Source organism: Zalophus californianus, chromosome 14 (assembly GCF_009762305.2).
Source record: "Zalophus californianus isolate mZalCal1 chromosome 14, mZalCal1.pri.v2, whole genome shotgun sequence".
NCBI classification, from domain to species: Eukaryota; Metazoa; Chordata; class Mammalia; order Carnivora; family Otariidae; genus Zalophus; species Zalophus californianus.
In genome coordinates, this window is record NC_045608.1 from 5629272 (window position 1) to 5657210 (window position 27939).

A 27939-nucleotide genomic window follows, 5' to 3' on the forward strand; every position below is an offset into this window, starting at 1 on the left:
GTTGGACGTGTGGGGTGGGGACCGAGCTGCCCGGAGCTGGGGCGCACGCGTCCTTGTGGGAGAGCGGGCAGAGCCGAGGAATCGGGGTGCTCTTGGCGCCGTGGCTGCAGGGTAGCAGCTGGGGGCCTTGGGATCTGGGGGGTGGGCTCCTCCGCGGGCAGGGGGCAGGGGAGGGGAGCCAGGTGCAGGCAGCCCTGCGGCTGCCCCGGCGCCCGGCTCCCACCGCGGTGGCGCTTGGCTGGGTGCCCGTGTCTGGTTTGAAATCAGCGCCACCGGCCCAGGCTTGCCCAGGGACCTGGCAGCGAGGAGCCGGCATAAACACTGGAAAGTTGGAAGGGCTTCCTGAGCTCACAAGGAGCCTTCAGTTGCAGGCACAGGAGATGAGGGAGCGATTTGTCCTGAGGTCTGGGTGCGCCAGGACCGTTGGAGGCAGCGGGACGTCTCGTGGGGGCCTGGAGCTCGGGCCAGGGAGGGCTGGCTTCCCGGATGGCATCTCTCGTTTGCCATGGACCTGAGTTTGAATCCTGCTTCCATCCCTTTTTACGCTGAGTGGCCTTGCCTCACCTGTGTGAGCCTCGGTTTCCTTGTCTGTAAGATGGGGCAAGAGTGGGGGTCACCCAGGCTTTGGGATCAGGTGAGGGGGAGCTGTAGCCTCCTGGTTCATTCTGGGGCCAGACCTCAGGGTTCACATCCCGGTTAAACACTTCCTGGCCATGTGACTTTGGACAGATTCTCTCAACTGCTCTGAGCCTCAGTGTTCTCATCTGGCAAATGGATGCCCCATCTGTCTCCACCCCAGAAGCGGTTGTATAGCTCAAGGGGGCTAAGAAACGGTCCCTGCGCCTCCTCTCGTGGAAGGCGTGACAGTGGGCAGGTCGTGGAGCTCAGCTCTCTTGTTCATACAGTGTGAGTGGCCTGCGCTTGCACCTGGGGGGGGAGCCAAGACCGGCCTGCACAGGGCCCCTGTGGGCTGGTGTGGGGGAGACTCCTTTAGTGTCGATAAGCTTGGATATAAGTTAGCTACATCTTGGTCTCCACTGATTTTTCTTTTCTTCTCTGCTGAGAACCCTCCTGTTCTATATGATTTGGAAACCACAGTCTGGGTCTCGGGAGGTGAGAGAGAGGGTTCCTCCTCAAGCCCCAGGCTCTGTTTGCATTTGGGCCTGGGCTGGGGTCCCCGGGGCTGTGCCTGTTCTGCCCTGTCCCCCACCAAGTATGGGCCAGGCACCCTGACTGCTTGGTGTGGCCTGGAGGTTGGGCGGGCAGGGCTGGCTCTCCTGCCGAGGGTGGCAGTCATCCTGTGTTTGTAAGTGACACCGGATGCTGGGCTGGTGGCTGGCTCGGGGCCTCTCCTCCTGGGCCAGCAGAAGCCAGCAGGGAGTTCCCTGGGTGTCCAGGCTGTCCACGCCAGCTACCCGCTGTCCGGTTGTCCTCAGGCCTCTCCTGGAGACCTCGGGAAAGGCCTCTGTAGCAGGGAGCCCCACGAATGTCACCTTGCTGCCCCCAAGGCCCCGGTGCCCACTTGGGTCGGCCGTAGGCCTGTGTAGGGACTGCCTCAGCCCTGCTCTGAGGGTCTCAGTGACTTGACCCCCCCGCCTTCTGCACGGAGGTGCAGATGCATAGCGTTCAACAACACCCACATACACACAAATGCGTGTATGTAAAACCTGCCAGGTCTGAATAAGGCCCATTGTGTCATCGTCAGTCTCCTGGTTATGCCGCAGGTACTGAACTGGGCCTCTGTAGGGACATCACCATTGGGGGAGGCTGGCTGAAGGGTACGCGGGGTCGAGCTTTCTTATTTCTTAAGGCTGCCGACGAATCTGTAGTGACCTAAGGAGACACAGAGCAGAGGCTTGGGGCCAGGCTGTCCTGGGTTTGAATTCAGGTCTGCCCATCAGTAGTTGTGTGAATTAGAGCAAGTGGCTGGACCCCTCCAGACCTCAGTCGTCGTGTGTAAACTGGAGCTAGCGTTTGCTACTTTGTGGGGCATGAGGGTCGGTTAAATGAGGTGATACACGCTAGGTGTTGAGAAAGGCGCTGGCACGTGCTCAGCGCTGCCTGTCGGGGGTGCTCTTGGGGTATCATCCCTGATGCGATTGCTGTGGTTCGCCCCGCACTAGCTCACTCCACACCCGAATCAGCCGTGGCTTGGGAGGCTGCTGTAGGATCCCTGCTTCGCAGATGAGGACCCTGAGGCTCGGGTCAGGTGACCCACCCAAGGGCGCAGAGTTTGTGAGGGCTGGGGCTCGACTCAAACCCCAGCCAGAGCCTGTGTATGGAAGTTCTTTGGCTGGGTGACCCCAGGGAGGTTGCTTGCCCTCTCTGAGCCTCGGCCCCCCCTTCCTTCTCTCCTCACCTGTGGGCTGGGCTTGGAGGTTGGGATTGGGGATGGTGGCTGGGCTCATGAACTGGGAAAGCCTGAGAACCCTGACCTCTGGACCCTTTCTCTCACTTCCTGGGCCCTCCCAGAGCCTGCCCCCCTCAGCCATGTCTGCGGCCTCTGGGGTCACTCCTGTGACAGCCAGACTCACTTCCTCTCTTTGCACTCTTTCCTCCTTGCTCTGTATTCTGGGCTGCATTTTGCCTTTCTTGCTTTTCCCTGCGGTAAAGCACTGGTTTCTCTTGGACCCCTTCCCACCTCCACGGCGGTGAGAAGGCCTTCGGGGTGTAACTAGCTCACCCTAGAGCGAGCTGGGTTATCCCCGGCTAGCGCTTAAGCATGAGAAATGTGTTCCGTTCAGCCAAAGCTAATCCAAGGCTAGACATGTCTCCAGAGGCTCCTGAGAGAGGGCTTGCGGATTTTGTCTCCCCTACAGTGGACTAGTGGACCTTCCCGTGTCCCCAGAGGTCCAGGCAGGGCTTGCTTTATGCCTAAGGATTTGGGAGGGTTCCAGACCATCCCAGGCTGGGGACGGGGCGGGGGCTACCGGTGGGCCCTGGTGGGACTGAGCAGGGAGGGGTGTCCGCAGTCACGTCAGATGATGGAGGCTCTGTCTGAGGCTCGGCGAGTACCAGTCACAGCTTAGCGTCTCAGGTGCTGGAGTTTGCTGGGCAGAGCCTGGAGGGCAAGAAGTGGGCTGAGTTGGGGACGTTCCAGCCTCAAGAATCTTTTGGCCGTTTTTGGAAGCTCCCATCACAGTCCTGCCCCTGGACCTTTGTACTTGCTGTGCCCTCTTCCTGCAACACCCTTCCCTCGTATAGGCTTCTGCTCAAATGTGGCCTTCCGAGCAGGGACCTGGCCTCCCCAAAGTTACTCTTGTCACCTTATACTGTCATCACTTGGGATTTATTATGTGTCCATCGCCATGTCCCCCGAACCCATTCCCCCAGGGTTTTGTTCATCTTGGTCACTACTGTGTCCCTAGCACTGGGCACATCATAGGTGTTCAGCAAACCATTATGCCTGACTCAGTGTCCCCCACAGGCTGTGGATCTGGGCCTGTCCCCTTTCGGTGACTGAGGCCTTTCTGGGGATGGATGGCTTCAACTGTGCCTCCAGGCAAGTCACACCCCCGAGGGCTCTGGCTAGGGAGACTCAGGTCCTTACCTCCTGCACCCCAGAAGTTCTGCATCTGGGGGTTGAGAATGCCTTTTGGGGACTCCTGGAAGACTAGGGTCCTTTGAAAAGCAGTTCTTGTGTTTGTGCTCAAGAGTGCCCCAGGGGAACTGTACCCCCAGAAGGTCTGCACCTCCTAGATAAAGTCAGAGAGGCAGAGGTCATGAGCAAGGCACGTGGGGGGCAGGGGAGGGGTGTAGACAGCATCAGCTTCGTGTATTGAGGGCTGACGAGGCAGGGTCACCATTGCGCACACTTTAATTTATTGAGTTCTTCTAACAACCTTCTGAGCCACAGAGAGGGTAAGCATCTTGCCCAAAGACACACAGCCTCAGGCACACGGTATTAGTAGGTAAATGGCATTTTGCATGCAGCCCTGGGAAGGAGCCCCTTTCCCTCTCTGAGGGAGCCCCACTCATCCGGATCTGAGGCCCAGAGATGCCCAAACTCTTCTCGGGATGGCCTGGAGTAGGTTTCTCAGTGTGGCTCAGGAGCTAGAAGGCTGGAGGAGCCGCCCCCCTCTTTCCTCCTCGTTGGTCATTTGCATGACAATGAGCCCTTTGTCCCTGGGTCCAGCCTTCTTCCCAGGCTAATAACATAATTCCCGGCCTGTGATGTCATAATGGGCCCTTTCTGCTGGGGTTGGAGGCTGGGTGGGCAGCTGTGGAGGTTGGGCCCCGGCGGGTAATAAATAGAGAGGTGCTGATTATCGGGGGGCCGGACGCACTCTCCTTGCAGGACGCCGTTTCATCCTCCAGGAGTGGGATTTGCTTCCCTTTGACACAGGAGCAAACAGATTCAGAGTTTGTTCAGCCCCCTGGCTGAACCACTTTGCGCCTCTTCTTGGCCTGTGAAGTGGGGGTGAGTCATCCCTGGCTGGCCCTCTCCCGGAGGCGTGGGTGTGAGAGTCCCTTGCTTCCTGTAAACGTGAGGGAGGCCCCTGCGCCCAAGGCAGGACTGCTCAGGGAAAGTGTGCTCAAACCCTGGGCCTGTGGCTTACCTCTCTGTGTCTCAGTTTCCTCATCTGCTTGGCGGGGGTTTTGCTGGGGCTTGGCGGTGGGGCTCAGTGGGGAGCCAGTGCCCCTCGGTGGGCAGTGTCAGGAAAGGCTGCTGTGTAATGGGGTGAATGGTGCCCCCCCCAAAAGATAAGCGCACACATTAATACCCGTCTCCTCTAAATGTGACCTGCTTTGGGAAAAAGGTTTTTGCAGACGTGTCTTGAGATGAGGTCATTTGGATTCCCCGGGTGAGCCCTCTGTTCAGTGACCAGTGTCATTCTGAGGGACGGAAGAGAAGGCACACAGAGGACGCTGCATGAAGACGGGCAGAGACCCCAGTGACATGGCCAGATGCTGGAGGAGGCAGGGGAGATCCTGCCCGAGAACCTTCAGGGGAGCGAGGCCTGCCCACACATGGATGTTGCACCTTGGGTCTCCAGACCTGTGAGAGAATAAATTTCTGTTGTTTGAAGCCACCCGGATTATGGTCATTTGTCACAGCACCCCTAACAGACTAATACAGCCAGGGACCCCCCCCCCCGCCCGTTCTTTAGAGGTTGGAGGGAGCTCTCCCTGGGGAAAGTGCATGGGGGTTCTCTTCCCCACCCCAAGCTGAGGGTCCAGGACCTAGGGAGGTAGTTGGGGCAGCTGAGAACACCCCTTTATGCCCAAGGGCGTGGGGAGCCCTGTCAGAGGAGTCCAGAACCCGCCTCCCTTGCCCAGAACCCAGATCCACAAATCCCTGAACCTGCCTGGTGCCTGTTACTGGCTCTACCCCCTCGGGTGACCCTGCTAAGGAGGACATAACCCAGGAGGCAAGAGGCCCCCCGGATCCCATGCTGGGTCCACCCTAAGTCCCGAACGCTCATTCCCCACCTGCCCGGCCATTCACCCAGCACCTGGGTTGCAGCCATCCCCTGCTCTCCTCACTGCCTCCCCCCCCCCATAAGTCGCCTTGTTTGCCAGGTGCCCTTGACAAAGGGAGACACTGAGCCCCGGAGAAGGCAGGCTACAGCCCCTCAGTGGTGGGGATGGCCTTCAGAGTCTCAGCCATGGCTAATGCATGGGCTGGCGTTGCAGCTTCCAGGAGGAAGGGATCAGAGCCCTGGGCCACACTGAAAGCTATGGGGGAGCAGGCAGTGTAGACATGGATTGTTTCTTGGGACACACGGGCCTAATGTAGATGGCACCCCAAAATCTGACTTTAAGTGGAACCCTTCTTGGCCTCAGTTTCTCTGTTCACAGAGTGGTCTTCAACCTTCGGCTCAAGCTTCGGCAATAGTGCTCTCAGTGTTCAGGGACTCAACAAGCATTTATAGAGCGCCTGCTGTGTGCACTGAGCTGGGACTCAGTGGTGGACACAACAGAGGCGACTCCTGCCTTCATGGACCTGACCTTTGGGGTTGTGGGGAGATGGGAAATAAGGCCACTGGGACTTGAGGAATGAAGGTACCAGATCCCGACGGGGGACGTAACAGAGCAGGGGGCTGGGGTGGGGCCGAGGATGCTGCCTTCCTTCTCCTTCTGGGACCCGGGGTGGAGATTTGCAGTGAGCTCTTGGGGGGTGGCCAGATGGACAAGGAGATGGCCGTGGCTGATCCGCAGCAACCTGTGGTTGCCTCCAGCTGGCAGGGCTTGGCCTGGACCCGTGAGCAGTGGCGTTGGCTACAAGGCCTATGAGGCCCTGACACCAGCCTGGTGGGGGAGACAGGGGTCTTCTCCAGCCTGAGTGGGGAGGCTGGGGTACACTGGCGATATGCTGCCCAGGACACAGTGGCCAAGAGGTGGATGCTGGAGAGGGCAAACGTGGGTTTGCTTCCAGGCTCTGCTCCTTGCTTACTGTGTGACTTCAGGCAAGTTACTTAACTTCTCTGTGCCTCAATCTTGCTTCCCCTAGGTATTGGAATGATTAAGTGAACTGATGATAGTGAGCACTGTATTAGCAATTTGCTCTGATGGTGAGTGCGAGGTGCTCACCTTGGGTCTGTCACCGGGACTGCTCGGGACCTGGAATCTGGAAGTGGAGTTTGTTCATCTTTCCACAGTCCTGTTCCTGCCCCTGGGGCATGGAATAGCCTTCTTTGGCCCCAGAACCCCAGTCTCCCCATCTGTGAACGGGGAGCTGAAACAGACCGGTGGCCACATGGAGGTGGGGAGGAAAAGAGGGTGGCGGGAGAGGTCAACGCCTGTGGGGTCGGGGCTGGGCGTCAGGATCTCTCCCTGCTCCCGGTCTGAGCCATGGCCACCCTCCAGGCTGAGAACAACTGCCTGTTTTACAGCCCGGGAAGCAGGCCCCAGCAGGGATGGGACCCAAGGTGTGTCTGTGCGTGCAGCCTCATGGCCTCCTGGCTGCAGACAATGCCCCTGTCTGAAAGGAGGGGTGGCGGGGCTGGGGTGGGGGGGGAGAGAGACAGAGAGCACTCGCCAGCTCGGGATGTTCCGCCAGAAACCGAGGCCAGAGGCTCCACTTACTGCCTGGGGCGTTGTGGGTGGGGGTGTGCCTGCTGCTGAGGGGTGACCCAGATCTGAGGCAGCGAGGAGGGGCAGGCTTTATCTGCAAAGTTGCTGCCTGCTGGGTCCCCCATTAGGGCCCCTGATGGCTCAGGACTCGGCCAGGAGACTGCTTCTCCTTCACGGTGGGAGACAGAGCAGGCCTGTCCCGGGCTCCTGCCTGGCCCCTGCCTCCTAGTCTGAGTCTGTCCTGGGCTCCCATCCCGTTTTGCTTGCCTCCTTCTGGCTGGCTTGGGAGGTCTCCCTACCTGCACAGGTGAGGAGACCAGAGAGTAGAGAGATCTGATTCCAGGGAGATTCATGGGTTAGAATCTGGGTTTTAAGGGGTTGCTATCTTAGGTGTCTTGGTTGCATTCGGCAGACTCCCTGCTCCTCCTGCATTTAGCACACAAGGCTCAGGGTAAGCTTCAGGCATGGTTGGATCCAGGGGTTCAAGTGATGAGGTGCTCACCACGTCCAGTCCCTGAGACTGATCATCACAACCTTGCAGCCCAGTGGAGGGTAAGCCTTTGTTCTTCCCGCTATTACAACAGGAGTCGTGGGAATGAGCTTTATGGGCCCAGCTTGAGGGACTGTGGCTGTGGTAATGCTGCTGAGACTGTGCTGACTGGCCAGACCTGGGAGGCAGAGTCAGCCTCCTTCAGAGTCCAGGATCGAAGGTGCAGGAGGGGTCGTAGGCCAAGGGACATAAGGGTGCAGCTTGCGAGCAGTGGGTGCTGGGTGGGCAGACAACAGCAGCTGAGCACAGCCAGCTTCACTGCATGTGTTGGGGGTGAGCCAGCTTGGGGGTCCTGCCCAGCCCCCCTTTCACAGCCAGCGTGTTGGCCTTTGGGGTGGGGGTGTTATTTAAGATTCACTGGGTAAGTGGGCCCACCTCCTCCCACTCCCTATTTTAATTAGGGGCTTCTCAGGTCCCCCCTCCAAGCCATGTGGGAGAACTTCCTGCCTGTCACTCTCCCCGCCCCCCGCCCCCCCCAGCTCCCCTGGGCTTTGCTGGGCTCTGTCTTGTGGCTTTCAGCTGACCACATGTCAGAAGCCACAGGTCACATCCTGGCAGCCCACGGGCTGTATTTGGATGTCATACTGATTTATTGGGTTGGGTTTATAGTCTATGTTTTTGAAATAAAAATTGTAAATTGAGGGATGTCTCGGAGTCGGACTTTCTTTGCCTGAAAGGCTTGGAAGCTGTGATCCCCTGGGCCACGTTCTCGAGTGGCCATGATGCCCCTGGCTGGGGCTGAGCCCGTGGCCACCCCCTTCCCATGTCCTTCCACACATGCGGCCCCCGCCTGCCCCTCGTCCTTGGCACGACTCCAGCGTCGCCCTGTGTATTCCAGTCGGGGCGTGGTATCTTCGGCCCTCCTTTCCCTCTTCCCCTCCCTGGTTCCGGCTGGGTACCCTCTCCCCCCAAGCCTTGTTAGTCTTGCTCCCTCCACAAACTGATAATCAGATCCCGGGGGAATGCTAGCCACTCCTGGGCACTGACGCCTGTGTTCACATCTGGAACTGCTGGCTACAGGGGCCGGAGGGCCTTTTGGATTCTTGATCACTGCTCCGTGATCATCAGAGACTAACTGATGAACGACAGCCCTTGGGGAAATTGAGGGGCTCCTGTGATCCACATTGGAGCATTGGGAAGAGCAGATCAGAGTGGACCCTTCCTCCTTGGCCAGGCATCTTGCGGGGGCGGCAAGAGGGGCCTCCCGGCCCGGCCTGTGGGAGGTGGGCCCCTGGAGGCTGGGGAGGGGGGGGTGCACGGCAGGGCTGTTGTTGAGTGGGTGGGCTCCCGGTCCTGCAGGCTGCTGCTGGCCAAGCTATTCTTAGCAGCGGGAACATTTGTCCTCCTTCACATGTGGTGGAGGACGTCCCCCAGAGATCTGCCCTGAAATACTCGGGACGACCCCATAAATTCCTCAGAAAGCTGTCCTTGAGGGCCCAGCGTGCGTGGAGGAGGGGCAGGGGGAGGTGTTTCCGGCAGCTGCACAGCTGTGGACACATTTGCCAGATGTTGATGCAGGGAAGGTGGTGGGAACCCAGAGTCGGCCGCCCCTGCTCCCTCTCACTGGCCCCCTTCACCCTCAGGGTCTTGGCGAGTGATGGGCCGGGCCGGCAGACTGGTGGTGCTGGGGTTTCAGGTCAGCCCCTCCCTGTGTCCTGGCCTCTCAGTCATCTCCTGAGGCTGCCTGGCTTGGGGGCGAGGTCTTGACTGTGGTCCCTCGCAGTGCCTAGCTAGGAGGGGCTGCCGCATGCCAAGACCCCCGGCAGGGCCTTTGGCAACACCGTCTTCTTTTATGGGGGCAGCCTGGGCAGTGGGAGCCACCACAGAGCAATACCAGCCCAGCTGGATGCCTGGGCTAGCAATCAGGGAGGCCTCCCTGGAGGAGGTGTGTGGGTTTTTTTTTTTTTTTTTAATTTTAAATTGTGGTAAGATAGACATAACAAAAATTTTACCATCTCAACCATTTCTAAGTGTACAGTTCAGTAGTGTTAAGTACCTGCACGCGGTTGTGCAGTCATCACCACCTTCATTTCCAGAGCTTTCTCCTCTTGCAAAACAGAAACTGTCCCCGTTAAACACGAACTCCCCATACCCTGTCCTCCCGGCAGCCAGCCTTCTACTTTCTGTCTTTATGAATCTGACTATTCTGGGCACCTCCTATGAGTGAAATCATAGTGTTTGTCCTTTTGTGTCTGGCTTCTTTCACTCAGCAGAATGTCGAGAGCTGTGTTCTGTGGCCCATTTCCTTCTTGGTTGTTGGTTCATTCCCGTCCAGGCAGTGAGGCGGACGGACCTGGGGCCTGGAGGCCCGCATCCTTGAGCATCCCAGGGTCCTGAATTAGGACGCAGTCACGGGCCCCCGGTGAGTGGATAGCACTCATGGGGAGCGGGCACCCATCACGCTGAGCCCCGACACGGGTCCCTGCTGCCTGCTGCGTTCCAAGCCCCCGGAGGGGTGGGGGGCAGAGGGTCGAGCCATATGCCCAGGCGCACAGCTGGTGCCAGCGTCCCATCCCCCACCGCCCGGACACCAGCCTCTTCTCTGGTCTCTCCCCTCGTCCCCTCTGCAGAAAAAAATTGCCGTTTGGAAGGCCAGATGGAAGAGCTGGGCCTAATGGAAAACACGTCCCTCCCGGGGCGCCCAGAACCTAACGAGGAAGAGCCAGGAAAAATCCGGCATCATGTTTGTGAAACACCCAGGAGGGAGGGCGTGTCGCGCGGCAGGGGCTCTCGTGTGGAACCCGGTGACCCGGCGTGTGGGGACGGTTTGTCACGACTGTGGCTTGTCTCTCTCTTCCTTTTTTAAAATTAAAAGGCGGGGGGGGGGGGGGGGGGAAGGGAGTCCCGGAGGGAGTGACTGTGAGCAGATCTGGCTGTGGCGGGGGAGCAGGGCTGGGCGGCCGAGCTGGCCCCAGCCCAGGGGACACAAATGTACCAGTTAAGTGGGAGACAGAAGCGGGTCTCCTCGGCGGCCCCGAGCCGGGCCACTCTTCTGCTCCCTTCGGAGGGTCTGTGCGGCTGGACCTGGCTGCCTTCTGGCTACGGGACCTCGGGCAAGTGAGTGCATCTCTCTGAGCCTCAGTTTCCTGGTCTGTTGAATGGGGCAGTCCGGTTTGGTGAGGCAAATCGGAGCCTTCCCCTAGTGTGGGTGCCTGATGAATGTCACCTGTGGAGCAGGTAGGACTGTGGGTAAACTGAGGCAGGTCGGAGGAACGGGGGGGCACAAAGCAGAATCTGGGGGCAGTGGGGGTTCTGGCTATGGCTGGGGATCCTGTTGAGGGGAGGTGAGAGGTGGGGCGGGTGCAGGGGGTCTGTTTGGTACCAGGCCTCTGGTTTCCCCTGGAAGGTTGCTGTAGAGGCTGTGGCCATCTGGGGCTCTGTCCTGGCACCTGGTCATCCTTGTGGACCCGGAGCTTTTGTCCCCACGGCCCTGGGTGTTGTTCCCCTGGGGTGACTGTGGTGGGCTCTGCTCAGGCCACCCTGCCCACTTTGCCAGATGCCTGGACCGCGTGGGCTGTGGGATCCAGCCGAGGAGGGCACAGTCCGGCCATGCAGCATCAGCCTGCTGCATGCCTGCCTCTTTTGGGGCCTCAGTTTCCCTGCCTGCAGAAAGAGGGTGTCGAGTGAGGGCAGCCCCTTCCTCCCTCGTCCAGACCCTGCGAGGCCCAGCTCACCCCTCCCTTGGGAAGCTCTCTGCCTTCTCTGTGTTTGGGTGTGGGTCTCCCCAGTCCTGCATACCCTCCTTGCTCTGGGGACTTGCTCTGCCATTTATTTGGTTGGGCCCAGCCTCGGTTTTCTCACCTGCAAAGTGGGGAGAGTGATAGCACCTGCCCAGTGACTAACATTGCCACCATCATTACTGATAACTTGCCTTCCCCGTCCTGACCCCCTGTATTTCGAGTAGTGGAGGGAACTTGAGCCCTCATTTTGGGGACTCTTCTGTGGGTGTTGAGCTTTCCATGGATCTTTTCTCAATGAATCTTTCTACCTGTCTCTCCCTGTTCTGATTCTGGAGTTCGGGACTGGAGGGGGCTTGGGGGGGCAGTTCTGCAGGTTTGGGGGTTCATGGGGGTGATGGTGCTCATGTGTGTCCCCAGCTGTGGCCGGCAGGGAGCCTGATATGGGACTATTAGTGGAATAAAAAGCATGCTTGGCTCTGGGTGTTGCTTTAAAAAGTGAGACCCAGAAAACTGTGGACAATGGGACAGTTAAATTGATGTCCATCTGCTGATTTGTCTGTCCCATCTGTCTGTCCGTCCATTCATACATCCATCCATCTCCCCTCTCCCTCCTTCATCCATCCGTCCATCTGCCCATCCTTCCCCCTCCAGCCCTCCTCTGTGGAGTACCTGGGGTGAGGAGGTGTTGGGACAGGCCTGTCATTGGCTGGCAGCTCTGGTTGGCAGCAATTTCTGTCCGCCTGGTGCACTGCTGTGACCCCACTGCCTGGCACGGTGCCTGCACACCAGAGATGCTCAAATAACTCCCCAACTGACCAGAATGGGGCAGAGACCCATTTGGGGTGGGCTTGTCTTGACTGGCCTCAGCTTGGGGGTGGGCAGGCAGCGCTCCTGAGTGCTGAGTATGGTGACCCAGGACCACTCAGGGCAGCTGCTCTTCGGACAGAGCCATGAGCAAGCCTTGGTTGGGCTCCTGGCTCCTCCTCGGGAGCCCAGTGAGCTCTCTGCCAGGTCAGTGTCGTGGCTGCTGGGCCTGCCTATTTGGGAGGGCAGGCAGGGGCCTGTTTTCTAGGGGACCCTGAATGGTGGCTTTAATAGTGTTAAAAGATTCCAGGTGGGCTGGTCCTTTTACCTGCATAGGATGCACAGAGGCCCGGGACCCATTACTCCCTGATGGAGGGCACAGCTGAAATTTCCTTTAACTCAGGGGCACCGGGGGCAGGCTTGATATAGGAGACCTCGAACATCACTGCTGCCCAGAGGGGTGGCACCTTCCTTTCTTGCTCACAGCCCTTACCATCTGGGCCTCCCTGCTGTTCCTTCCCCCCAGGGTCTTTGCGCTGTCTGTTCCCTCTGCCTGGAACAGCTTCCCCAGACATCTGCATGCTTTCCTTCTCCCCTTTCTCTCCCCCTCCACATCTTTGCTTGAAGACCCTCTTTGGGGAAGCTGTCTCGACCCCCTCCCCCGTCTGCCCTCCTAATGCTTCTGGTTCTCTCCACGCCACAGACACCTTCCAGCATTCCTGTCGTAACTCCTGTCCTGCCTGCCGGAATGGCAGCTCAGCAAGGGCAGGGATTTGGGGTCTTTTTCTGGCTCCTGCGTCTCCGTACCTGCCCACGAAGGTGGCTGGAACCATGGTGGATGGTGGTGAGCTGCTGGGGCAGGGGGCAGGGACTCTGCCTTCACCCCCTGCCCTCGGGGCCGTGCAGGCTCCTCTGGGCTCATGGGCGCGGCCTCCCGTGGGGCTTTCTGTGTCTTGGGGCTGAGCTGAGAGCCCGGATCCCCGGCGTCCACTCTGTGCCAGGAGGCCCTTTGGAAGGTGGAAGCAGATACTTGGCCAGCTCCTCATTATTACAGCGTGCCAGAAACTAGAAACTCAAGGTGTAAACAGGTTCGTTCTAGCTGGTGTTTCTGCCACATCCTAACCTCACACCCCAGAACAGCCTCCGTGCGCATATACCCCGTTCTCCTGGGGCCAGGCTGTCTGGTAGGTATTTGTTGGATGCCTACTGTATGCCAGGCACTGTGCCAGGCTCTAGATTATAGCAGTGAACAAAACAAATATTTATTGAGCACCTACCGTATTGGGTTAAATAGGGTACCCCCCCCTTTAATTCGTGTCCGCCCAGAATCTGGGAATGTGATCCTATTTGGAAAGAGGGTCTTTGCAGGTGTCATTAGTTAAGATGGGGTCATACTGGATGAGGGTGGGCCCGGAATCCAATGACTGGGGTCCTTGTCAGAGGAGAGGACACACAGACACGAGGGACGGGGCCAGGTGATGACCAGCAGGGACTGCAGTGAGGTGGCCACAGGCTCGAGGGGCACCCGGGCCACTAGCCACTGGAGGAGGCAGGGAGAATCCCCGGGGGGGCCATGGCCCTGCCCACACCTTGGTTTGGGACTTCTGGCCTCCAGAGCAGTGAGAGGATGCATTTCTGTTGTTTTCAGCATCAGTGTCTCTCCAGCCTGGCCGGTGGGGGCGGGGGTACGAGAGACCATGTCCCCTGTGTGGGACCCGTGCCTTGTCCCGGCACCCCAGAGGGTTCTGGTGAGTGTGCATGTGTGTGCGTGTGCTGGGGGCGCCTCTCGGGCTGACAGCTGAGTGTTGGTTCTGAGGCTCCCCCACCTGCCACAAGTTCCGATGTCGGGGCCCATTAGTTACGGGAAACTTGCAGGCTTGTGTGGCACAGACAGCTGGCCTTTCATCTTTGAAGCCTGGGCTCAGGTCTGAAGGCTCCCAGGCACGTTTCAGCAGTCTCGGCACCTTAACAAGCACACCCCCCCCTGCCCACATCCCCCCACTCTCAGAGACAACCCAGCCCTGGCCTGCTGTAATTCTGCCCTCCCCAGAGCTGAAGCAGGCCGCACACGACATGGAAAATCTATGGAATGTGCCTCGGTGGGGCCTCAGCGTCCTGCCTGGAGAGAGGAATGTGGGGGCAGGAGGCTCTGGCCTCACCTGGTGTTACTGGCACTTGCCTGGACAGGTTCCCTTGTTGAGCACCTGCCGAGTGCCGGGCCCACTGAGAGGCTCCGGGGATGCAGCAGGGAGCAAGGCAGACAAAACGCGCAGCAGTGAGCTCTTCCTCCTGCGGGTTTGGAAGCCTTACCAGAGCCACGCAGTGGACGAAACAAAGAGATGTGAGGTTAGGATTGTGGGGTGCCGCCACATTGGACCCGCAGCCTGTGGGCTCTCGCGGGCCGCTGAGTGGCTCTTGCTGGGTGCCGCCTCCGGGGCAGGTGCGGTGGAGGGCCACACCGGGGCCCCTGCGGTGTTTGTGGGGGGCCCCCACCGTGGGCCATTCACGGGGAGCCCCATTCTGGACTGTGCACGGAATCCCCTGCCATGGGCAGCCCTGTAGTTCTTGGCCCTCCCCTGACTGGCTTGGTGGCCCTGGTGTCGCGGTTTGTGGTTTGGATATGTAAGGCCTGGGTGGGCCTCTGGTGTCCCTGTCTGGGGCCCTGGGGCTCAGAAGCATCCCACGCCACCTGGCTTGGCAAGTTCTTTACCTCGCCTGAGTGCCATCTTTTCTCCTTGGAGCCCTGACCTTGCTGTGTTTGCCTCATTGAGCACCTGCTGTTTACCAGGCATGATGGTAGTGCTTCCCAAGCATGCTGTCCTCCCAGCAGGCTGGTGGAGCAGGGGCTCTTGATATGTAGCTGAAGAAACAGATGCAGAGGTGTGAGGCATCCTGCCTGAGGAGGAGACAAAAAGCCCCTGCGCCTGGGTGAGCTCCGTCCCGACTTTCCTGCCTGTGTCTGCTTCTCCTCTGTGGCTTCTGCTCTGGTCCCACCAGCATCCTTGGGGCTCTTAGAACAGGATTCATCCTGCCATGGCCCGGGAGCCTTGAGTGACTGTCCGCCCTCCCTGCCTTGTGCTCACTCAATGAATTTCTTGAGCGCAGCGGTGCCTGGTCTCACCTCTGGGCTCCCGTTTAGGTGGTGGCCTCCACCTGACTCCCCTGACTGTCTTGTGCCCACTCCGGGAAGGGCTTCCCGATGCTCCCTCACCCTCCCCAAGGCTGGGGTAGACTGAGCTTCCTTCTCCAGGCTCACAGTTTGCTGCTTGTCTGCCCCCCGCCGCCGCACCCTGCTGGGGCACCAGACCCTCTGTGGCTGGGCCCTGCCTCGTTCATTCACCTGGGGCTCAGCTCGCAGTGGGGACCCTGAAGTTTCTGTAAATAAATGGGTGCCCACCGCCCTCTCCTGACCCCAGAGCCACCAGACCTGCAATGGTATCGGGGCTGCCGTGTCCTATACCCGCTGCAGTCTGGGTTCGTTTTCAGAACCCCTTCCAGCCCAGCCCAGATCCGGGGTACCCTCTTGGGGTTCCCTGATCCTCCCCCCCCCCCCGCCGTCTTTGATGGGGGAGTGTACTGTTTCTTGTCGTTCACATTCAAACCTCAATGAAGTCAATGCTGAAATTTGTTTTTCCATTCACAATGTTATGCAAATACTACCTTTACCTAATTTTAACACATTTCCCTCACTTCCAGGCTTGAGCTTGAGCTTGGTGGTCGTTAGCAACCCCTGCCCCACCCCCTGGCAGCCTCCAGTCTGTTTTCTGTGTCTATGGGTTTGCCTATGGATACTTCCTGTAAGTGGACTCAGGCACCTTCTGGCCCTTTGTGACCGGCTTCTTTCACTTAGTGTGATGTTTTCAGGGTTCATCCGTGGTGCGGCCTGTGTCAGCCGTTCATTTCTTTTTGTGATTAAATCATGTTCCACTGTATGGATGGACCACAGTTTGTTTATCCGTTCATCTGTTGATGGACTTTTGGGCTGTGTCCACCTTTTGGCTGTTGTGAATATTGCTGCTGTGAACATTCGTATACATGTATTTGTTGGAGTCCCAGTTTTTTGTTCTTTTGGGTATGTGCCCAGGAGTGGAATTGCTGGGTCATTTGGTAATTCCATGTTTAACTTCTGGAGGAACCGCCAAAATGTTTTCCTTAAAAAAAAAAAAAATTTTTTTTTTTTTTTGAGCTGCCAATAAATGTGACTGAGGTTGGGAGGGATGGAAATTGGGTTTATTAAATAAGCTCGTGGTGAATGAAGGAGGCACTCAGAGTCCCCTGGCTTTGGGGACCACGTGTGTGTGAGGACGCTGGGCCAGGGGGCTGCTGGGGTGACCTGTTGATGGCTGAAGCCCCCCAAGCTTGGCGGTGGACACACCGTGAGTCTTGAGGGAGTGGGAGGCCAGCCAGTGCCTGGCTGAGGAGGTTGAGGAGGGTGAGGGATGCTGCCGAGGATTCTCCAGGGCTGGTTTGGAGAGGTGTCATCTCCCTGGCTTCTGGAGCCCACGTGCACCACACGCGTGAGCATCTGGCAGAGGCTTGCCTTCTCTAGTTGGCGTTCTGTTAGGCAAAGGAAGTCAGGAAAGCTGTGGGTAAATCAGACTTCTCTGCCGCCTTCTGCAGTGCCGAATCAAATAGCGACTTGGAAGTTGCCCGAGGTGCTCTTGGAGGAGGGGCAAGCAGTGTGAGCATCTCCCCCCACCAAAGTGCTGGCCTCATCTCCTCGGAGAGAGGGGGCAACTGTTGAAAGCCCAGAGAGAGAGCAGACTAAAATGTGCATCGCTGCATTGTACGACCCGGCTCTGCTGGGCTTGGAGATGAACTGGAACAATGGGATTTGTGCAGCAGTGGCCAGACCTGCCCCTCTCCCAAGGGCAGTTTCCTGTCTCTGGGCTGCAGGACAGATGCCATGTTGCCCTTGGTGGGAACTGGCAGGGGCAGCTCCTTCCCCCCTCCACGTCAGAGCATCACTGTCACTGGGCTGGAGCTACTCAGAGACGGTTCTAGTGATAGCGATGCTAGCAGCTCCTGTTAGCTGAGAAGGATGTGTTCCCATGCTCATAAAAATTACATCCTGTCGGCTGGGAAGAGCCCACGTGGGCAACTTCCTGAGGTGCTTGTAGGTGCATTGGTCTGTGACTCCTTTCTTCCCTGGGTGAGTCAGAACTTTTGGTGGCAAGTGACAGAAACCAAGTTGGGCTGGCGAAGCAAAACACACAGGAACATCTCAGCTCTCCTAAACGAATGAGCAGGTTTCGACTGCCTTCAGGCACGGCTGTCATCAGGACCCGACTGTGCTCTCTCCACCCTCAGCTTTGTCTTCCGGCCGGTTGGTGTCGTTGTCGGGCAGGCATCTGCCATGAGGTGACCCCAGAGCTGCAGGCTTTCACCTTCCCAGCTGAGTCCCAAGCAGAGCGTCCCCCGTTTCTGGTTCCGCTCCCCCCCCCCCCCGCCCCCCGCCCAGCAAAAGTCTCAAGACTGCTTCTCACTGGCCTAGGTTGGGTCACGTGCCCATCCCTGAACCAATCCCTGGCACAGGGGATGCAGGAATCTGATTGGCCAGGCCGGGATCACATGACCACTCCTGGCGCCCGGGGAGGGAGGATGGTTCCCGCCGCGGAGTCTACAGCAGTGGAAGATCAGGGTAGGGCGTGGGACGCAGTCAGGCCCCCAGACAGGGGTCTCCTTCCTCTTCTGACCCCCGCGATCTCTGCCCTACTTCCCAGCATTCTTTCACATTAGACCCCCACCAGGCAGATCACCAGTGGAGGGTCCAAGCGTCCACACCCTTGGGGGACAGTCGTCAGCGGCGGGGCAGGGCGATGAGGGACGCCGTGAGATTACGGGAACTGGGGGTATGTTCTGTTTACCTGATCGCAGGAGATGCAGCTCCAACCCACCCCAGCACGCGAGAGCACGCGGAGGCGGGGCCTCTGCGCCATCTTGGGTTTTCCTCCGTTGGGGGATGGGGGCTGCACGTGGCGGGGCCGGAGGGACACCCCTTTTCTGCGTGGCTGCTGAGGGTGGAGTGTGGAGGAGGCCTGGGTCATGCCCACGGGCTCTCGCTCCGGACTGGGGCGGTGGTAACTGTGGGCAAAAGCTGATGGAGAGGGAGAGGCGGATCCTAGGCAGGATGGAGGCCCCCAGAGATTTCTGGGCAAAGGCAGCTTCTCTCTAAGGGCCTCCTCGCTCCCTTGACTTGAGTCCTTTCTTCTTCCTGAGCCTCAGCTTCCCCAGCTATAAAGACATTGGAGTGATGCTTGAGCTTCTTTCCAGCCTGGACACGGGTGGGTTCTCTCCCGCCGAAGGCACTGTTCACCTGCCTCCCGGCAGCCATTTGGGGCCCCGCTGGCTCTTGTCTGTGTCCTTAGCTGTTTCTTCACCGCCCAGTCTCCTCACTTCCAGCTCTGCTCCTGCACGGGGTCACGGGGAATCCCAGGCAGGCTCGCGGGGTCACACTGTGACCTTTGTCCTGCGGGAACTGACCCCGCCCACCATGGCCCAGGGCACTCATGTGTGCCTTACCCTGACCATGCCTCTCAGGAAAGGTGCCCAGCTGCCTGCCTGAATTGGGTGCTTTCGGAGAACTTTGCCCTGGTGACTCAGAAACCCGCAGAGGTCTTGGGGTGAGGTCACGTGGGTCGACAGGGCTTGGGACCCTTTGAGGGGGTGGGGCAGCGCCCATACAGTTGGGGTTCACGGGGTGAGGTCAGGTGGGCTGAAGAGGGCTTGGGACCCTTTGGAGGAGGATGGAGGCAGTGGGCACAGAGTTGAGGTTCCATGGGGTGAGGTCGGGTGGGCTGAGGGGGCTTCGGAGCCATCTGGTGGGGGGGGAGTGCTCCCAAAGTGGGGGTTCCATGGGGTGAGATCAGGTTGGCTGAGGGGGCTTGGGAGCTATTTGTTGGGGCGCAGTGCCCCCAGAGCAGGGGTTTCTCTGCTTGCTGAGTGAGGGCCTTGGTTGTGGGTGGGGGCACGGCTTTCCCTGATGCGGCTCATGTGCAGCTGTTGGTCTGGTCTGTGGCTTAGGGGTCCCTCAAATGCCAGTCGCATCTCCCACTGTCAGTGGGCAGGAAGCGCCCCAGCGGCACGGAGGAGGCTCAGGAGGGCCTGTGTGCTTGCTCTTCCTCAGGGACCAAAAGAATGACTAGGAGGCCCCAGCAGGGTCCCTGGAGGGGCCATTGCCCTGTTGCTTATCTTGTTTCTTTTCTGGTTTTCTCTCAGGTGCCTGTGACAGGGCGGCCCACAAGCAGATGACAAGGACTGGCTTTTAACCTTGGTGGCCACTAAGAGGAAGATTATTGGGGCCCAAGAGCCCCTGGACGCTCACCGCCATGTCGGGATCCACGCAGCCTGTGGCGCAGACGTGGAGGGCCACTGAGCCCCGCTACCCGCCCCACGGCATTTCCTACCCTGTGCAGATCGCCCGGCCCCACACAGTAAGTAAGGGGTGTATGTGTCCCCCGGGGCCACCTTTGGGGCCTTCTTCTTTCACCAAGTCCCCACAAAGGCTGGTGTGTCTCCAACAGTGTCTGGCCAGGGCTCACTGTGTCCCTCAAGGGGAAATGGGGTGCCACGGCAGAGACCACTGGCCATCTGGAACTTCTGGTGAAATCTCTTAGCTCCCACTTTAAAGCTGGGAAGATGGAGACTGGGGCCAGGTAGAGCTGGGATCTGTCTCTCAGAGTCAGTAGTGGAATTTGCGTACAAACGTGGAGCACCTGCTGAATACACTTTGCTGGCAGCCCAGCCTCCCCTGGACCCCTTCTTGCTTTACCGGGGGGCCATTGCTGACAGCCCCTCGCCTCCCTCATCCTTGGCCCCGGAGCTCCTTCAACTGTGGTGATGCTCGGGGCTCTGAGATGATGAAGCTCCTATCTCTGGAGCCCTGATTTGGGGATCGGCGGTGTTGGTTCTGCTCACCAAGGAGCCACCCCATCTCTCGGGGATAACCTACCTGTGGGGAGGCAGAAGTGTTCTCATGTGCTGGCCTGCACACTTATGTGCCCTCGATCAGCTCTCCTAAGCTGCACTCTGCTCTGTCTGTCCCCGTGCAGTGGCCCTATTTCCTGCCTTCACCTCTAGCTTCATGGTGTGGCTGTAAGGATGGGCCTTTGGTTCTGCTCTGTTGGCATTTGTTGGGTACCTACTGGGTACCATGTCCCTGGTGCTTGCCAGAAGGCTCTCAGGGTCTTGGGCCTTCCTGTTTGACCAGCTGGCAGCTCGGCGAGGGGATGTGGGGCCTTGTGGTCGTTGCTGGGGGAGAGGCTGACTCTGTTGGCCTCTGCGTGTGCATGCATGCATGTATACTACTTAGCGTGGTTCCTCCTCATGAGGAGAGGAAGTGGCGTGGGAGGGCATTTCCATCAGCTTGTGAACCCACGGGCCCCGCACGAGGGTGTCCCAGACACAGCAGCCTCTTGAGGATTTAGGCCCCCCGGATGCTTTTCAGAGCCAGCTGGGCTAAATGAGCACATTATGGAGTCCTGTTACGAGAACTTGCCCCTGCCTAGAGTCTTCAGATTTTCACAGACAGACCAACGAAAGAGCGTCTTGCATTGTTATCCCATTTTGCAAATGAGGGGACTGAGGCCAGAAGATTAAACCACGGGCCTCGGGTGGGGTCACTGCTGGGAGACCGTCGGCTTCAGCTTCAGGGTCCTGAGCCCCTGTCACGGATGCCTCTATTTATTGGGCGGCTGCTATGTGCCCAGGGCCAAGAAGTGTGCTCCTGGGGGCGAGTTATTACCACGTGGTGTTGTGATCTTTATTGTGATCACCAGCAACAACAGCAAAACCGTGGCCTCTCGTCTGCCGAGCACCTACGGCAGGACAGACGTTCTGTTCAGAGCCTCCTGTGCAGACAGCTGCACGTGCTGTTCCAGATCACCCCAGAGCGCGTCTCGGACGCTCTCTCCGTAGATGAGGAATGTTTGGTAGGTGAGGAAACAGGCCCAGTGGCTTACCCCTTCTGAGCCTCAGTTTTTTATTCATAAAACGGGGTAAGAAGAACACCTGTTTCCTAGATTTCAAGTGGGGATTAAACATAACGGCTGAGTGCTTATGGCGGCGCCTGGCACGCGCTCTCTCGATGCGTGCGTTTGACGTTATCATTGCTCGTTATTGTCGCTGTTCCTGCAGCTGCCCGGAGGGGCTCCCTCTCCTGAGGACCCCTGGCGGATGCCTCTGGCTTCTCTCTTGTTTCTTGGCGCCCCCCCCCCCCCCCCGCTGGTTCCCACCCCTCTCCCACCCCCTCCCCTGTGCTCCCTATAGCCCCTGCTCTCCCGCCTTCCCTCCTGCCCTGCCCTTTGCCTCAGCTGGGCCCTCAGCTGGCCCTCTCCCAGTCGTTTGGGGTCACTGGCTGACCCATAACATCTCCTGTTCTTCCCCTGCTGGGCTGTCAGTGACACAGGATGTGGCTGGACAGGACCCAGCTGTCACCACCCACTCCAGGCAGGAGGCTGAGCTCCAGGGGTGAGCGGGGGTGAGCGGGGCCCTGGGGCAGTTGTGGGATGGGGCGTTCCTGTCCTGTGTGTGGTGGCAGACGTGGCGCCCCAATCCCTGACCACCCTGCCTTGTGCTGGGGTGGCCCAGCCCTACTTGTCACCTGAAAGGCAGGAGCAAGAGTTCTGGGCACCCTGGGGATTGTGGGGGGGTCTTGCTGTCCTGGGCATGTCTCCCGGCTGGAGCCACCTGCCCTTGGTTGGTGGGAGGTCAGCATTGGCTCTGTAATCTGGAGACTCCCTCCCTCCCCTGACTGCAGCCACATGCCCTCTAACTCCTTCCCATCAGCCCATTTTACAGGCGGGGTTTGTGAGATGCCCCCCCCTTTTTTTGAGTCTAGAAGACAGAGGGTGGAAGAAAGGGGAAATCAAGACAAAGGGAGGTAAATGTCCCATCCAAGAGCCAGGCAGGAGCCCAGTGTATGGGCTCCCAGCATAGTAGCTAAGGCAGGAAGTTGGGAGGAAGGGGAGGGGCCTAAGCCGGGGACTGTGACCTTCCTGGGGCTCAGTGCTCTCCCACACACACTCCTAAAAAGTTACCTTCGGCTGTAGCACCTCCTGGCTCCAGAGGCCTCTTTCAGTGTGCTCTGGGCCCAGGGCTGCTTGGATGGCGAGTCCCCCCTGGAGTCCAGAACCTCCAGATGTGGCTTTGAATCTCCGTTCCTTCCAACTTGCTGAGTGACACTGGGCTCCTCACTTAGCCCTGTGGGGCAACCTTAGTTTTCCTATCTGTAGTATGGAGTTGTGGGTCTGGGCCTCAGTGGAGGATGTTTGCAAGGTGCTCAGGGCAGTGTCTGCATGCAGTAAGCATTTGGTGGTCCTCTTTCCTCCTGGCAGGGTGACAGGAGCCCCAAGGAAGGCCTCTCTGTCTTTGGGGCTCCAGGACCCTGGACTCTAAGGGGCAGTGGGAATTGTCCCGTCTGCTGGCCCACCACCTCCAGGCCGCCTGCTGTGGTATGGGTGGCGCGAATGGAAGGCATAATTCCAGGCATGCTTGCAGGCAGAGCCCGGGACCTGAAGGCTGTGGGAAGCCCACCGTTCCCCTGACCACTTCAGACATGCACTCAGCCTCCCTGAGTCAGACACCAACTTTGGCACAGTGCACATTGCTCGTCGAAGGCCACCTGCTCTCTCCTTGGAATCTCTCTGTGCCCTGCTCTCTCCACTTCTGTGGTCTTGGCTTCCCTCCCTCACAGAATCAGGACCCCACATCTTTCGCTGAGGGTCTCCCAGGATGGAGGGTCCTGACATCCCCTCCCTGCCTCACTTCTTATCAGGCTTTCTATGGACTTCTCCTCCAAGTCCACCGGGACCATCTGAACTTCCCTGAGTTCTTGTAGTCCTTGTGCTGAAGGAACGTGGTAAAGTCAAAAGGTGCAAGGCCTGACATCCAGCAGTACCGCTTTCTGCTGTGTGGCCTTGGGCAAATTACTTAACCTTTCTGTGCCTTAGTGTAGAAGGGTAGTTAAGAGCACAGGCTCTGGAGCTGGACGACTTGCATTGATGTCCTGCCGTAATGATATCCTAGCTGTGGAATCTCGGACAAGTGGCTTTACCACCTCATGCCTCAGTTTCCCCATTATTTGAGCAAGGTAATCATAGAATTCTGAGGTTCAGATTAGCTGACATGGGCAGCGGCTTTGCGCAGCGCCTGGACAGAATTAGCACGCACTGATACCGAGTGATGATGATGATTTCGATGATGACGCTATTATTCTGACAACAACACAGCATGAATGTTCTTTTCCACATTGTTTGTGGGCTCTTCCTCTAGAGGAGGCAGGGGTCAGCAAACCTTGTCTGCGAGTATTGCAGGCTCTTCAAGCCATTCGGTCTGTGTCACAACTGCTCAGCTCTGCCGCCCTCGTGGCTTGAAAGCAGCCCGCCAGGATGCGGAGGGATGGCTGAGAGCCAAGCCTGGCTTTGGCCTTGGGCCCCGTTTCTGACTCCTGCCCTGGATCGGTGCTTGTCAAACTTTTCGTGGGAAGGATCCACCTGTCTAACTTGCCGTCTGCCCCTGCTTGTCCGTGGGCTTACTGCACGTGCCCCTGCTCTCGGAGGCGGACCCTGGTTGTGGCCGAGGTTGGCAGCGTGCATGTGGGCTGTTGCACCAATGCACGTGTCTTCTGTATCCACCTCGTCACAGGCCCGCAGCGTTGTGGGTCTCACGTGGAGCAGCGCTGCCCTGGCTAAAGGGTCAGGGACCCAGGAGCCTGCCTGGGCCAGAGGAGGATGTGGACATACGTAGGCAGCTGGGGGCGGGGGGGTGGGGTACTGGAGCTTTGCCCGTGTCCCGAGTGCTGCCTGCACTTTCTATCCCTCAGCTGTGTGGCCCTTCCTGCATCTTGGTTCTAGGGGCTTGGGGATGGCCCGAGGGGCGGGGTGGGGGGGTGTTTGTCCCCCTGAGGAGGCCTCTTGGGAGCCCCCATGCTGGGAGCTTGACTCCTTCATTTAGTACTCATTAGGCACCTCATGTGCCGGTACTTTTGTAGGCCCTGGGAACAGAGCCGTGAGCAAAGCAGAAGCACCCCTGCCTCGGGCAGCTGGCGTTCTCATGGGGGACAGAGAGCAGGGAAGGAGGAGGGAGAGAGTGGCTGAGGTTGCAGGGGTCCTCACTGAAGTCAGGACTGGGGAGGGAGGCCTCACTGAAAAGCTGACATTGGAGTCAAAACCTGGAGAGAACTAGAGGGCCAGGCATGGGGAAATGTGGCTTAAGAATGTTCCAGGCAGAGGGTGTAGCGCGTGCAAGGGCCCTGAGGTGGGAGCTGTCTTGATCGTAGCCCCCACTCCTCCAGGAGGGATGAATCCTTTCCGTGCCACATGTAGCTCCAGATATTTTCTCAGCCCCTTCTGGGGTGAGAAGCCTTATCCCAGGGGCCAGTGAGGAGCACCCGTCCTCCTAGCACAGCCACAGAGAAAATCCTCCTCCCAGCCCCTCCTTCAAACATCTCCCACAATCCCGACCCAGTTTGGATTTGATCCGAGGCTCAGATGCCCCAGCCCCTCTGTCCTTGTGGCCCTGCAGGATCTAGGCAGGGATGTGCCAGGTGGGGTTCCCTCCTAGCTAAATTGCTTTTCCAGCCCCATGTCACCTTCCCGGCAAGTTTTAGGGGCATAATTTATCAGCAAGCCCCAATTTCAGTGTCAGAGGCACTGTGGCTGGGTAGAAGTCAGCAGAGGCGGGTGGGGGTCTCACCTGGAGATATTTTTCCTCCCCTGATTTTCTGAGCAGCAGCTCTGGAAGCACATGGTGAGGGCAGGGCAGGCCCCTTCTCCCCAGGGTGGGTTTGCTGCCATCGCCGGGTGGGGTTGGTTCAGGATTGGCCCCCTGCTCCTCGCTGCCCCTCCGCGGGAAGCCAGCTTGGCCCAGTCTTGTGTCTCAGAACCTCCCCTCCCTGCTGTGTGACCTGGGCAAGTCACTTCACTTCTCTGTACCTGATTTCTCATGTTTGTGTGGGAGTGTTCAAGATACCCGCCTCATGGCGTTGCTGTAGGCATTAAATTAATTAGTACGCTTAAAACTTTCAGTGGCAGGTGGACCATGGAATTTATGAATGTTGGGTATTATTATTACTGTGTTAACTCACGTAGAGTTCTCACGCTCTGAGATGTGGCTGGGAAGCTTGTACCCCAAGTGCCTGATGTTATCCAGTCTCATGTGATCACAGTGAGCCCACCTTGGGTCAGTTTCTCTCTTGGGGTCTCCTCAATTCTTGCCTTCCTGTGGAACTTCGAGACACACTTGGGGGTCTGTGGGTTCAGCCCTGGAGACCAGCTTCAGGCCCTGGGGTGGAGTTTAATGAGGACCCTGCAGAAATGGTCCCTGAGATGCTCCTTGGAGGGACTTTGCAGGCAAGCATGTCCCATTTATCTCCTAAACTGGGAAACTGAGGCCAGAAAGTTCGTGAAGTGCCTCTCTGCCGCCCCCCCAACCACTGGGGGCCCCATGGGCCTCTTCCCACCTCCGTTGGCAGTTGTCGGCACTGTCTTGCTGCGGCCCTCTCCCCAGGGATTGGATTGTCTGTCTCTCTGCCGCTTTGCTCATTTTGCTTTTGTGTGAAAGAGCCGGGTGGAGAAAAATCTTCCTCCTGGCAGACTGCAAAGCCTGCTGATTCCTTCTCACACCTCTGTACGTGCGCGCCAGATCTTTGCCTGGCAGCCTTGCCAGCGTGATCCCAGAGGCCTGCACCCCCTCCCTCGAGGCCTTTCTTCTTCCTCCTCCTTCCCACCCGCCGCCCTGCGTGAGCACCTGGTGCCTTGTGCCAGACGTCCTCACAGGGCATGGGGAGGCCGAGCCCTTCTTTGCCTTCTGGAAGCTGCCCTTCACCTTGGGGGCAATCCTTTGGAGAGTTGCGGGGGGTGAGTGGTAGGAGGCACAGAGGCCTCCTTCCCGGTCAGGCACCCGCTTCAAAGATGAGGAAACCAAGTCTCAGAGGGTTTGACTGTCAGACAGCCCCCTCAAGCCTGAGGTGCCGTGCAACTTTACCCCACTTTGGGCTTCCTCACTGTTTCTAGCCTCTGAAGTTGATGGGGTCCCTGTTCATTCCATTTATGCATCTGCTCTAGCCTTTGGCCTCCCAGCGTCTTACATGCTTGGTTTGGAGGGTCTGAAACACATACGTTCCCAGCACACCTGCCTGGTATCATCTGATTCTCTTTGCAGAAATAACTGCTTCAAAAAAACAAAACAAAACAAAAGAAAACAACAACAGAAGAATGACTAGATTTTTATGGAAAAATGGGAGAATTAAGAGAAGTGCCAAGAAGAGAATAAGTCACTCCCAGGGCTGTTCTTCCCAAACCTCACCTGTGTCAGACATCGCTAATTGACTGCCGCACACAGTAGAACTGAGTGTTCTAGTCAGACAGAGCTAGTCGATTTGGGTTGGTACAGTGTGAAGCCAGTCCTTTTTCTCTTTTGAAAGACTTGTTTCTATCCTTTTTTTAAATTTTTAAAAAATACTTATTTATTTATTAGAGAGAGCACGAGTTGGAGGGGCAGAGGGGGAGGGAGGGGGGAGAATCTCAAGTAGACTCCCTGCTGAGCATGGAGTCCCTCACGGGGCTTGATTACAGGACCCTGAGATCATGACCTGAGTCAAAATCAGGAGCTGAACACTTAGCCAACGGAGCCATCCAGGTGCTCCTCTATCCTTTTTATAAAAAAACCTTTTTTTTTTAAATTTTTATTTATTTGCTTGAGAGAGAGATATAGCACAGGGGGAGAGTGAGAGGGAGAAGCAGACTCCCCGCTGAGCAGGGAGCCCGATGTGGGGCTCGATCCCGGGACCCTGAGATCATGACCTGAGCCCAAGGGAGACACCCAACCGACGGAGCCACCCAGGCGCCCCTATAAAAAACCTTTTAATGTGCTTCAAATCAGAGTGTGGTTGATAATCAGGGTGCATCTACTTTGTTACTGTTTAGGTTTTACGCAGAGGGTCACGGACAGTAGGGGCATTTTCCTGAAGAAGGAGGGTTTTGCCTGCAGTTTATCCTTCTGACTTTGATCCGTGCTTCTGTCTGTGACACACTGACCAGACCAGGGAATCCCAGGCTGGCCTTGTCTTGGAAGCTGGCCTTGAGCCTCCCAGGCCGTCGGTGCCGGCGCCGTTCGCACACGCGCCCTGCTCCTTTGGTGCCCGCTTGGCCGACGCGCGGGCTGTGGCTTTTCTAGCTGTGTGCGGACACGGAGACTCGGCTGTCTCCTTCGGAAGGAGGGCGTAACCGCAGAGCTCTGGGTGCCGGGGTGGTGGGGAGTGAGGGACCCAGGCCATGCCCCACCGGGTGTGCAGGTCAGCTGGCCGTCGGCCCCGGGCACGCCCTCTGGCCACACTGGGCCTCCGGAGCGTGGCCCGTGGCCCGGCGCAGAAGCGAGCATTGGGCAGGGAGCGTGTGGTTCTGTCCCCTGTGTGCGCGACTGTGGAGTGGGCTGGCTTTGCTCACTCCCTTCCTGGGCCTCTCACTGCAGGATGTCGGGCTGCTCGAATACCAGCACCACCCCCGTGACTACACCCCACACCTGTCACCTGGCTCCATCATCCAGCCCCAGAGGAGGAGGCCCTCCCTGCTGTCCGAATTCCAGCCTGGGAATGAAAGGTGAGCAGAGGCCTGCGTGGCTCCAGCTTGGAGTGGCGGCCTCATTTCTCTTGTCGGGAACAGAGGCCTGTGCTGAAGTAGGAGCTGGTAGGATGTGAAACGGGGGGTGGTTGGGCTGTGCGCTCACCCTTGTCCTGGTGCAGGTGTGACTGGGGGCACAGATGGCGATGGGCACGGGAGAGCCACGGGGCCCTCTGACGGCCCACCACGGGCCTTCAGTGGTCTGTGGGTGTGTGCCTAGGCGGTACAGGTTGACCACCAAGATGTGGGGGAGCAGGCCTGGGGTGCTGGT

General features: G+C 58.3%; 1 protein-coding gene across 1 annotated transcript in view; it reads left to right on the forward strand.

Annotated features, from left to right (window-relative positions):
• Nucleotides 1-27939, forward strand: part of NCOR2 (nuclear receptor corepressor 2) — a 212644-nt gene that overhangs the window by 45414 nt on the left and 139291 nt on the right. Inside the window, 2 exon segments of the mRNA XM_035723877.1 lie at nucleotides 19270-19484; nucleotides 27520-27647. Of these exon segments, the coding sequence (XP_035579770.1) occupies nucleotides 19380-19484; nucleotides 27520-27647 (233 nt within the window). The 5' untranslated portion in view covers nucleotides 19270-19379.